General features: G+C 42.4%; 1 protein-coding gene across 2 annotated transcripts in view; it reads left to right on the top strand.

Moving 5' to 3' along the window:
* Positions 1-12,175, top strand: part of LHCGR (luteinizing hormone/choriogonadotropin receptor) — a 60,361-nt gene that overhangs the window by 12,069 nt on the left and 36,117 nt on the right. The window contains exons 1-3 of one of the 2 annotated variants that reach the window (XM_069586338.1): positions 7,375-7,400; positions 8,775-8,846; positions 11,084-11,158. In XM_069586338.1, the coding sequence (XP_069442439.1) occupies positions 7,375-7,400; positions 8,775-8,846; positions 11,084-11,158 (173 nt within the window). Of the gene's footprint in view, positions 1-7,374; positions 7,401-8,774; positions 8,847-11,083; positions 11,159-12,175 lie in introns of those variants that run through there. The other variant, XM_069586336.1, reaches the window with a different exon arrangement.

The following is a 12,175-nucleotide window of genomic DNA, read 5'->3' on the forward strand; positions in this document are numbered from 1 at the left end:
GGCAAAATTGAATATTGAATTTTGAATATTCAATACTGAATTTTTGTTGGAAGGCAAAATTATTATATTAAATAATGTCTTCTAAACTTGAGATTGAAAAACAAAACAGGCACCTTCATGAAGTGCAACTATGAAACTTATTGAGGGTAATTTATATACAGGTGGGATTAAGTGGACAACATGGACAGTTGTACTCCATACTGCAGGGTGTGGAAAAGGGTATACGGGGGCTTTACAGGGACCAGAGCTGAAAATAGAACCTGACTGCCATGGAGAAGCAAGTCCACACCAGATGGGAACCAGGGGTTTTTCCTTCCTCTTGGGGGTTTCATGACCATTAATCATCTGCATCAGCAGGAGGCATTCTTCCAATTTTCATTTTGGATGAAGACAAGGATAAAAGGTGACAGGAAACTCATCCAATTTGGGTGCATTCCTTGTGAGTGCACTAGAGGTCAGCCATGCAGAAAGGAGAGGGGTGAGACTGTGGGCCTAAGAGAGAGCTGAGAAAAACAGAGTCGGTGTGGTTCAGCCACAAACATCTCAACATCGATCAATATAAAAATTATTAATGAGATACTTTATTTTGTTTTGCCAAGTCTTTGACGTCTGGTGTGTATTTGAAGTTTTGAGTGTATCTCTGTTTGGCCTGGACATCTTTCAAGTGCTCAATACCCATACGTGGCTGGTGGCTGCATCTTTGGACAGTACAAGTTTAGTGTATTGGTTATATGAGGGGAATGTGGGTGATAGGACTGGCAAATGAAGCTTCAGCCTTTGTTTCAGGGGCTTTGAATGCAAGGCGGAGACATTGGAATAAAGGTAGATGGATCAAGAGGAGGGACAGAAGAATCTGAGCATTAGAGTGATGTGGTGGGAGTTATCAGGAAAGGCCACACTGGGCAGAGGAAACTCAGGATGGAGTGAAGAGAACCCAATATGTGGACTGTGGAGCAGTCAAGGTGAAGAATGGCCAAGGAGAATGAGAGTGGGGCAAGAATAAAGGGGCCGTGAAGCTGGATTCTGCCTTCATGGTCTGAAGGCAGAATCCAGCCGACACTGGGAATTCAGTGGTGAACAGAGGAGACATCCATACAAAACACCTGGTGAATTCTCAAAGAACACTGCAGAAAAAGAGACACTATTCTTAATGTGGTCATTAGTGCTGAGGAGGACGGGGGGGAGGAAGAAAGAGCACCTGGTAGGCCCTAAAAACTTCACGGGAGAACAGGAGGTTCGGGGGCTTCCCTGGTGGCTCAGCTGGTAAAGAGCTGCGTGCAGTGCAGGAGACCTGGGCTCGATCCCTGGGTTGGGACCATCCCCTGGAGAAGAGAATGGCTATCCACTCCAGTATTCTTGCCTAGAGAACTCCATGGACAGAGGCGTCTAGTGGGCTACCATCCATGGGGTCGCCAAGAGTCGGACATGACTGAATGACTTACCCTTTGAAGTTAAAGACTGTGAGCACACACCCTCAAGAAGCTGGTGGCTCTAACAGAAGCAAGGTTTTTGCAGAAGAACCAGAGGACTGTGTAGTGGGGTGTATCAACACACCCCTAAGGAACAGGACTGTTGTGATTTGACTAATGCAGGACATAGCACTGGACCAGGAACAAAGTAACCTATGTTCTGGTCCAGATCTGCTGCTGAACTGCCTTTCGGTTTCAGGGAAGTCATTTCACTTTTCCTCGCTTAAGATTCTTCATCTAAAGTGAGGGGTTGGACCAAACCACTTGCAAGCAATCCTGTTTATTCTGATTCACTGAATCTAATGCAGGAAGTGCTTAAAAGTGTATTCCAAAATTTTCTGATATAAAACTTTAACATATTGGATGTCCATCTATACTGACTTCATATTTCAGTTAACATTTACATCTCAGTTTCCTCCAGGTAAATGCTAAAGACAAGAGGCCAATAAAGGAAGACATACTCAGTAATGAAGTTACCAAATAGATCAATGCATTTGAAAGCATAAAGGTTTAAAATCATTTGTGAAGGGAAAAGCCATTTTTATTTCATTCCAAGATGAAAGCAAGTTTATTATAATGACTGACTTTGAAAAGAACACAGGAATTCTCAAGTCTCTGTTCAATGTAGAACGCGGTCTTATGTAATAAATACAAAAACATTAACATTCTTTTAAAGTTGAACAAGTCAGTGTTTAATGCTCCCATTTCAGAGTTCATTTGCAAACATATCTTTGACCATCCCTGGTTTATGTCTTTTTCTCTTCCTCTGATTTTTCAGTGTTTTAAAATTCAGGGTGTGTAGCTATGCAAGATGGCTAGATGTCCGTAGCTTTCTTAAATCGGTAATACAGATGGCTTTTCTGAACGATTAAAGGGAAGTGAATAAAAACATTTCATATTTGCCATTCTGAGCAAAAGAGGTGAAGGCTCCAGCAAGGTGAACAAGACCCCATCCAGGCTTTGAGGACTCCAGATTAGCATGGGATTTCTTTCCTGGCTCTTGGCTTCCTCTGGTCCTGCTCAGCCTGTGGGCTTCAGCAGGTGGTCCTACCCTGGAAAGCATCTGTGCACTCCAAGCTTTTAAAACATGGGGGGAAGTGGGGGAACCTACAGTTGTAATTGGTTTGAGGCAATACCTATCTTTAAAAGGAGAGTGTGTCAGTAAAACCATATTTTTCATTCACCTAGGGAGTTTGCTATTTAAAGGAACCTTTCATCAGATCCTCCTGTAGAACAAAGAACTCTTTAATAATGCAAATGTCTCCCAATGGACAGGTTTTTATAAGCAAGGATTTCTAAATCTTGGGCTTCCTTAAAGGGGGAAAAAGAAACTCCTGATTCTGAAACTCTCCTGCTAACATTATGTTGAAGGTTCATTAACAAACCAGTGAGCTGGACAAACTGGCTTCTTCCAAGGTCATCTGTATTATTAAACTTAGAAGAAAAAAAAAAAATAAGAGGGGACCAAGCCCCATCCTTGGGCCCTCAAAGAGACATTAGGAACAATTAATGAGGACCTGATAACGCGGCAGCATCTTCTTGAAGGGGATTAGGTTCATCTGAATGCTATTTGTGTATCTGTTGGGCTCTGACAGAAGGTAAGCTGGTGCCTTGACAATTGCGGCTGGCTAGGAAGGGCATTGATTCGGGGCCCAGGTGAAAGAGTTGATGGAAGTCTGAAAGCAGGATGGCTCTCATGAGCAGTTCCACGTTAGGCAAGACCAAAGGGCTGGACCTTTAGTCTATGCATCCAGGCTTCCCCAATGGCTCAGCAGGTAAAGATTCTGCCTGCAAATGCAGGAGATGCAGGTTTGAACCCTGGGTCGGGAAGATCCCCTGGCAGAGGAAATGGCACCCGCTCCAGTATTCTTGCCTGAAAAATCCCATGGACAGAGAAGCCTGCCAGGCTATGTAGTCCATGGGGTTGCAAAGAGTCAGGCACAACTAAGCATGGGCATGACCAGTCACTGGATGCAGGATACCCAGGAAAGAAGACCTAATATTGAGGGAAGTGGCAATCTAAGGCTGACAGGAATTCCAGGAGGGCAACTCAGCTGAGAACTTCAGTTGCTGACTCTCCCAATAGCTGGAGGAATGGGTGCTGTGCTCAGTCACTCAGTCACGTCCAACTCTTTTGCAACCCCATGGACTGAAGTCCGCCAGGTTCCTCTGTCCGTGGGATTTTCCAGGCAAGAATACAGGAGTGGATCACCGTTTCCTTCTCCAAGGGGTTTTCCTGACCAAGGGATAGAACCCATGTCTCCATGTCTCCTGCATTGCAGGTGGATTCTTTATCGCTTCCCAAAGAGTACCTCAGTCCTAAAAGAAGACTGTGGCAGCCTACCACAGCATCCACTAGAGGAATTAACCCAGCTGCACTGCGTGGCCCCAGCACAGGGTCAGCATCGACGCCATGGGACCCAGTTTGCAAGTGAGAACCCAGCAGTGAGAGATATTATAGTGATCCTAACCAGATAGCAGAGGATGAGATGGTTGGATGGCATCACCAACTCGATGGACATGAGTTTGAGCAAGCTCTGGGAGTTGGTGATGGACAGGGAAGCCTGGCATGCTGCAGTCCATGGGGTTGCAGAGTCAGACACGACTGAGTGACTGAACTGAGCTGAACCAGATAGCACCTAGGAACCTATCCAGGTCAGCAGTGTCTTCCGAGAGGCAGAAATACAGGGCTCAAGATCTGGTGATTGGCAGAATGGAAGGTCAGAGGCTTTCCTTCTGGATGGACTTTGGGGAGACCAGGCAGGGTACAGGATAAGGAATCAAGGCCAAAATAAGTACCAGTACAGGGGGAGCATAGTTCCAGGTACTAAGGTGCACCATAGGCAGCCATCCTGATGTATGTTCACATGTTTTATAATGTCTGGTGCGCGTGTATTTTAATTCTGCAAGTGGTGTTGTGCATATATATCATTAATTTCTTAGGCATTTCTCTTAATACCATGATTCTAAGACGCAGACGCGCTGCTCCGTGTACCTTTACACTCTTGCTCCTACCTGCTGACCCATTAGGTAGGTGTGCACTTTTCACCATTCCTTCACTCAGTAGGAGACACTCAGGTTGCCTTCCACACCCTTGATGCTATGAAGAAAATCTTTGTGCAGGTTTCCTTACGTATCAGTGTGAGAACTTCTCTGGGATGTATACAGGAGTAGAACTGCAGGGTTATTGGGACAATTGTTCACATTGCTAAGAGCTTCTGGCTTGATGTGGCTTCATTCTGGTAGAATCACAGAAGCATCAGACAGGAAAAGGATCACCTTCAAAGGGAGTACCTTGAGATGGTTATTAACAAATCATGGGCCACATGAACAAACATTTAAATACAGGAGACAGACACGTGAATGCTTCAGAACTGCTGCCCTTGGAAGATGAATCAGAAAGGAATACATTATGTCACTAAAATAAAAATGTGTCAGTGGGGGAAACCGTTTGGGATTCATAGGCCCACCTTCCGCATATCACTTCATGCCAATACTTCTGCTGTGAAAAGCTTGGTGCACCTGTCTCACCTCATCTCTCTCTCCATCCTCTGACCCCCAGGCCTCTTTTCTGGGGCCAGCCACCTGCCTGCTGTTCACTCGGTGTCTCCTTTACGGAAGGCACTCTTATTTTCACTCTCATCACTAGCCTTTCCCGCTCTGCAGCATCAACATCAACTCTACAAAATTTCATCTTGCACCCGGGCTGTTGCCCAGTCACCGGGAGCAGCCAGTGATGATCTACAGCTTCTCTCACTTCTGTCCAACCCTTGCTCCTTATCCCTCATCCCCCCATCAATCAAACACTCAGGTGTCCTCCCTGGGTCAGCTCTGAGCCAAACTGCTCTCCAGGGAGCCACACATGCTCCCTTTTGGAGGAGAAGGCTGCCTGCTAAGAGGCTTCAGCTTCTGAGCTGCATTTGCATGAATAAACAGCTCTGAAGGGTTCAGTTGAAGCTTTTATGTAAACACTCTCCAAAATATGTTCTGCACTGCATTATCCCCAGCAATAAAGATTCTGGAATCAGAATTTGGCTGTCAGTTTTATTGATGTTGCATGGGGTACAGTAGAATACAGCTTTCTCTTCTGGAAATTTATTGACTTGGCAGTGCAGAGAGCAATAAAATTGTGTTTTTAATCAGTAAGCCAAGCAGACATGATTCCAGAAGAAATATAGGAAGCAAACATGCCATCATAAGATTTCTCCCTGTCCTGTCCCTGTTCTTCTCAGATGTTCTGTTAACTAAGTTTGGGTACTGAAGGATATGCTTGGTGGGACTGTCTTCAGGAATAAAATTAGAGGACCAAGTTTGGATTACTTGTTCTAGGTTGTAATCTCTCTCTAAGAGATTGTTGAGTGAAAGTGTTTTTCTGCAATGAAATTTCTTTGCATTAGCTCCTGGAGAGGAATTACTGGTAAGCTGCTTTGCAGGAGGAATAGCAAGAGTGTAACATGCTTCTTCTCAAGAGGAGCGAGGGTCCAGTGCCTGTCCTTTCACTGTGCTCAATGAGAAAGAGTGAGTGACCTGGCATACATCTGAAGGAAATGAAATCACTACTCTCGGAGACATCTGCATCCCATATTCATGGCAGCATTATTCATAGTAGCCAAGATATGGGAATAACCTAAAGTCATTTGACAGATGAATGGACAGAGAAAATATGGTGTGTGTGTGTGTGTGTGTATATATATATATATATATATGTATATATATATATATATACACAACAGAATATTTTTCAGACAGAACAAGAAGGAAATTTGCCATTTGCAGCAACATGGATGAAACTGGAAAGCATTATTCTAAGTGAAATAAGCTAGAGAAAGACAAATGCTACATGGTATCATTTCTCTCTGAAATCTAGGGGGAAAAAAACAATTTCATAGAAACAGAAAATAGAAATGGTGGTCACCAGTGACTGGGGGCAAGGGAAAATGAAGAGATACAAGTCAAAGGATACAAACGTTCAGTTATAAGAATAGGTTCTGAGGATCTAATGTACCACAAGGCGGCTATAGTTAAGAATAGGTGGCTATTCAAAAGAGACACAGATGTAAAGAACAGTCTTTTGAACTCTGTGGGAGAAGGCAAGGGTAGGATGATTTGAGAGAATGGCATTGAAACATTATTATCATATGTGAAACAGATCGCCAGTCCAGGTTCCATGCATGAGACAGGGTGCTCAGGGCTGGTGCACTGGGATGACCCTGAGGGATGGGATGGGGAGGGAGGTGGGAGGGGGGCTCAGGATGGGCAACACATGTACACCCATGGCTGATTCATGTCAGTGTATGGCAAAAAACCCTACAATATTTTAAAGTAATTAGCCTCCAATTAAAATAAATTAATTAATTTTGAAAAGAATAGGTAGCTATTGTGTATTTGAAAATTTGCTGAGCTGAATACTCTTACCACACACACACACTCACACATACATGTTAACTGAGATGTGACAGGATGTGTTGAGGTAACAGGATGTGTTCATTACCTTGATATTGGTAATCATTCCACAATGTATGTATATTTCTAATTTGTATATGTCTAATTATCATGTTGTACCCTTTAAATATATACAATTATATTTGTCAATTATCCCTCAGTAAAGTTGGGAAAAAAGAAGAGGGAGTGGGCGGGTTGGGAGCCGTCTACTTCAGCCCAGTATCACACAGTGGAAAGGATGTCTGGACTCCGTCAGCTGCTCATGTCACCCGGTCCAGGTTACTTCTTTTCTTGGGATCAAGTTTCTTCTGCTATTGAAGGGAAATACCCACCCCACGCCATTGTTAAGTGGATAAAATAAGGTTAGAGGTGGGTGTGCATAGTTTACACAACACGTTACAAGTCCCAGGAGCACGTACTTTCTGGAACTGTAAGACATCTCACTGATTCTTATCTGCTCGTCATGGAGGAGGTGCTCTCTCCCAGCAGGTAAGCCAGTCTCTGCTGCATACACAGAAAAGCAAGGCAGCATCTCCCACTTCCGTTCTCCACATTCTTAATATTCACTTCCCTCCTGAAATGTCCTGGTCCACTCCCCTCCTCTCTTCCAGTCCCTGGGCCAAATCCTTAAATCAGTGTAGATGCTTGATAAATGCCTTCATCTCTGCCTTGCAGATGCTTTCTCCTGAGTTATCTTAACCCAGGTTCCTTTATCACTCGTACATTGTTCTGTTCTGGTTTTGCTCTCGCTGAGTGGTCACTCTTTTCTCAACTTTTTGTAATGCGTAACTTTAATCTCAATTCAAAAACACTCAGATTGTTCTTCTGGATATAAGTAAGAGCCTGAAGGAGTCTCTTTAGATGTTTCCCTCAAATGGTATGAGATTAAATGGCATGAGATTAAATGGCATTAAATCAAAGTGGCATTTGATTAACCAGAGGAGCAAAGTGGTCTGGTTGAGATAATATTAAAATAGGCTGCCTGGGGAAGATGGCATAGAGCAAAATAGGAGCATGCTGTTAGTGAATCTTCCCTTCTCCTACCTGCCTGGTTTTCAATTGGGTTTTCACCATCCATTTCTCCACTCTAACCAAGACAGCTTATTTTCTTTTTTTTTTTTTTTGATTATTAGTGTTTGCTGGGTTTATTTTTCCCCATCCTTTTAATTTTAACCTATGTCATTATTTTAAGATTTCTTGTTGACCTCATTATATGCTGTCAGCAAGAAATCTTAAAATAATGACATAGGTTAAAATTAAATGGATGGGGAAAAATAAACCCGGCAAACGCTAATATGTATGGCAAAACCAATACAGTATTGTAAAGTAAAATAAAGTAAAAAGAAAATTTTTTTTAATAAATAAATAAAATAAAATAAAATTTATAGGAAGACAGCTTCTTTTCTATCCTCCCAACAAGCCTATATGTCCACTCTAAAACTATGTGTTAACTGTTTACTTGGTACCAAGCCCGATTCTTTATACAGGTTATCTTGATTAATTTTCACAATGACCCTGTGAAATCAGAATTATTATTTCAATTTTATGGACAAAGGACCTGAAATAAAGGATCTAAATAATATGCTTAGGGTCCTGTAGCCAGGTAGTAGAAGAGTGGAGGTTTGACCCTGGGTGCATCTGATCCCAAGGTTTGCTATCTTAACCACGAAATTACACACTTTTTGATAAAGACCAAGAATTAGTCATGGCACATTTCTTTATTGATAGAAGTTAGAATTTTCAGCCTGAATCTAGCTGTTGGGAACTCTGCGGTCACAGACATACACACACATTTCATTCGTGAACTTAAAAGGCACCGAATCTTAAATCTTAAACTCTTGGCTTTCCTTTTTTCTTTTCTAGATCACTCACCTACCTCCCTATCAAAGTAATCCCATCTCAAGCTTTCAGAGGACTTAATGAGGTCATAAAAATGTAAGTAAGATACTGCATATCAAAAGACATTGATAATTGAAATAAAATTTTTTCTCAGAGAACACACAGTTGAAAGGTAGTAATTTTTCTAGGAGAGAAACTGCGTTTAGGAAACCCTAGTATTTTTATCTTTAAAGTACAAATAATATCCAGGGACCTTTGAAGAAAAGGGATGATTTTCAAGAGTCATTAAAATTCAGATAATTAACCTTGTCTCAACAAACTGAATGCATTTTGATAGGTGATGATAAACTACTCCAGTAGAAAAAAAGAGATAGATTCCAGTCATAAAAAACTCCCTCTGCTAGAGTGGCTGTTCCCGCATGTCACATTTTTAGATAACACCTGCATAGAAGAAAATGTGTTGAAAGTTTATTGTGCATCAGAAGATTATCTGTGTATCTAAATAATAAGTGTATGATAAATACAGCATTTGTATCTATATTGATAAAAGGCATTTATCAAACGTGTAAAGCAGCCTGATAATGCAGTGTGCTCTCCGTGCAATGTGTAACTTCAATCCTATGTTCCTGGGTCAGCTTCTAGGACACAAAAGCCCACATATGGAAAGAGAGTATAGAGTCCAGTATTCCAGCACCCTCCTTAATGTCAGTCTGAGTCACAGGGCCTCAGAGGCCGTTTAGATGCTTACAGAAAGCATCTTAACAATTTTCAGGGCTTTGAAAACAGATCTGCGTCTCTGAAGATGCTACATCACCAGTCCTGGTTCTGTGGGGAAGCTCTGACTGCTCTTTAGGGTATTAGCAAGCAATAGGAACATTAAAAATAATTTGTTAAGAATTAGTGCATATTATAGGAAATTCATTGCAGCTTATAGAAATGTGAGTTTGCCTGAGGCTAACCTTTACTCTTCTGCTCTCAAGAATTTTAAATGTTAAGTTTTGAAAAGTTTGAATGCCTTAAGACCTCCTAGTGAGATAAGCTGCTGCTGCTGCTAAGTCACTTCTCGTGTCCAACTCTGTGCAACCCCAAAGACGGCAGCCCACCAGGCTCCCCCATCCCTGGGGTTCTCCAGGCAAGAACACTGGAGTGGGTTGCCATGTCCTTCTCCAATGCATGAAAGTGAAACGTGAAAGTGAAGTCGCTCAGTCATGTCCGACTCTTTGTGACCCGAAGGGACTGCAACCTACCAGGCTCCTCCATCCATGGGATTTTCCAGGCAAGAGTACTGGAGTGGGGTGCCATCGCCTTCTCCGAGTGAGAAAAGCAGCCACAGTTAAATAAGCAAAACTATTAGGTAGGAATAAGACGAATCAGCCTAGAACTACCCACTACTATGTTGTTCATAAAAGACCTTAACTGCCTTAGACTCAGCCTTCCTGTGGGCTAAAGCTCATCAAGTCTGAAACCTTCAGTGAATGTTAACCTTAGAATTTGAGACTTTTTTCTCAGCTGGCAGCAAATGGTAGCTTATATGGGGATTTTAGGGTAACACTGACATCACCCACATGCTTGGGGGTAATATATGGCAAAGTTGGTTCCTTTACTTTTGTGTCTCTTTAAAAAAAAAATCAATTCATTCACTATCTATTCATTCATTGATACCCTAAATGCCAGGCTATATGAAGCCACTAGGGATTCAGGAGTGACTAGGACATAGTCTCTGTCTTTAGTTTGCTAACAAAGTGAGGCAAATGGTCAAATACAAATAGACAGTCACAACCCAATAAGGACACTCCATGCAGGAGTGGATCACTCTGCAGCTGCCTCAGAACAGGATTGGGGAGAGGGGTAAAGAGTTAAGAAACCAGGACTCCTAACCTAAATTAAAACCTCACTAGAGTGATGGAGTTGGGAACCCAGACATTTTGATCCTGATCCCGAATCTTCTTTTAAGCACTATTTGCCTCTCCTCTCAGTTTTAATGCCCAAAGCTATAAAACAAGGGAATCCAACTGGATTTCCCCAGAGGGCATGTCTGCTTCCAACAATCTGTAACTCTGAGTCCATAGATAAATAAGCAAAACTGTCACACCAACAGGAAATACTGAAACTTGCATTTCAACTGCATCTGGGTTGCAGGTGCCCATTCGTGCTCCTAGAGGGAGGTGTGAGCACGTTATGATGTGAGGACAACTTAAGGCATCTCTGTTCTTTTTTAAAAGGACACACTGGAGCCCCCACCCCCACATTGTTGGGTCAAGCACACACGCTTATTATCATGCCGAAACAATCATTTATTTCATGCTTCTTTTTCTTTTCTCTCTCTCCCCTAGTGAAATCTCTCAGAGTGATTCCCTGGAAAAGATAGAAGCTAATGCCTTTGACAACCTCCTCAATTTGTCTGAAATGTAAGCATCAGCTAACAGATAGTTTATTGCTGTACACTATTACCCTCGCTGGCTGGAGCCCACTCAGTATTTGTATTCAAGCATCCATAGCTAGGAATCCAAGAGGAAAAGACTACAGCAATTACTGGGTCTGGGCAGGCACTAATTTCTGTCACTGCAGTGTCCTGCAGGTTGCCATGGTGACAACTGCTTCTCCCTGGGAGCTGTATAAACTCTGAAACATCACAACACAAAGTGGGAAATTAAAATTGACATTGTGGAGTCCTGCCAAGTAGCTCTTACCTTATGGAAGGAAGGGTATGGAGTCCTTGAGGTGGTGGAATATTTAGAAAGGAGCTTAGAGGTCATGAATTAGTTCACTGGGACTATTTGGGCATATTCATTTACTTAGGCAATGGTTCTTAGAAACCTATCTTGTAAAAGTGTTTGACATGTATATGTTGAATTTGTTGTTGTGATGTTTTTGAACTGATTCTTAATAATAATCCTTTCCAAATTATCATTTTCTTCCAATTTACAAGAAAAGGGGGAATGGGAGAAGACTAGCTTGATTCAGTTTTCAGATGTCACACAGCAAGTTAGTGCCAGAGTTAATAAGACTAGAAATCAGGTCATGTGACTCCTAAACCAGGCTTCTTACTGCTGTCTAGTTTGGCCCAAATCTGAACGTCTACAAGCTGCATCAGCAGAGGAGTTTCCAAAATTAAGAAAGCAGAAAAGATATCAGCAACAAATATATTTTGAGCACTTGTGCTCAGCCTTTATTTCCTCTAGGCTGTGTCATTTAATCCTTGCAGCTGCCCTGCAAAGTGGGGTAATTATCCCTTTTGTTCACAGGAAGGAATGGAGGCTCAGAAGGGTCGGTAACTTGGCCAAAGTGGCACCTTCGACAATGCCAGGGCTGGAATTCACCCCAGCCCATGTCTTCAAAGCTTGTGCATTTTCCACTGTACCACAAGGCCTCCCTATGAATGGTCCAATTAGCAATCATCTAGAGAAGATAAGGAATTAATAAGT

Source organism: Ovis canadensis, chromosome 3 (genome assembly GCF_042477335.2).
Source record: "Ovis canadensis isolate MfBH-ARS-UI-01 breed Bighorn chromosome 3, ARS-UI_OviCan_v2, whole genome shotgun sequence".
Classification (NCBI taxonomy): Eukaryota; Metazoa; Chordata; class Mammalia; order Artiodactyla; family Bovidae; genus Ovis; species Ovis canadensis.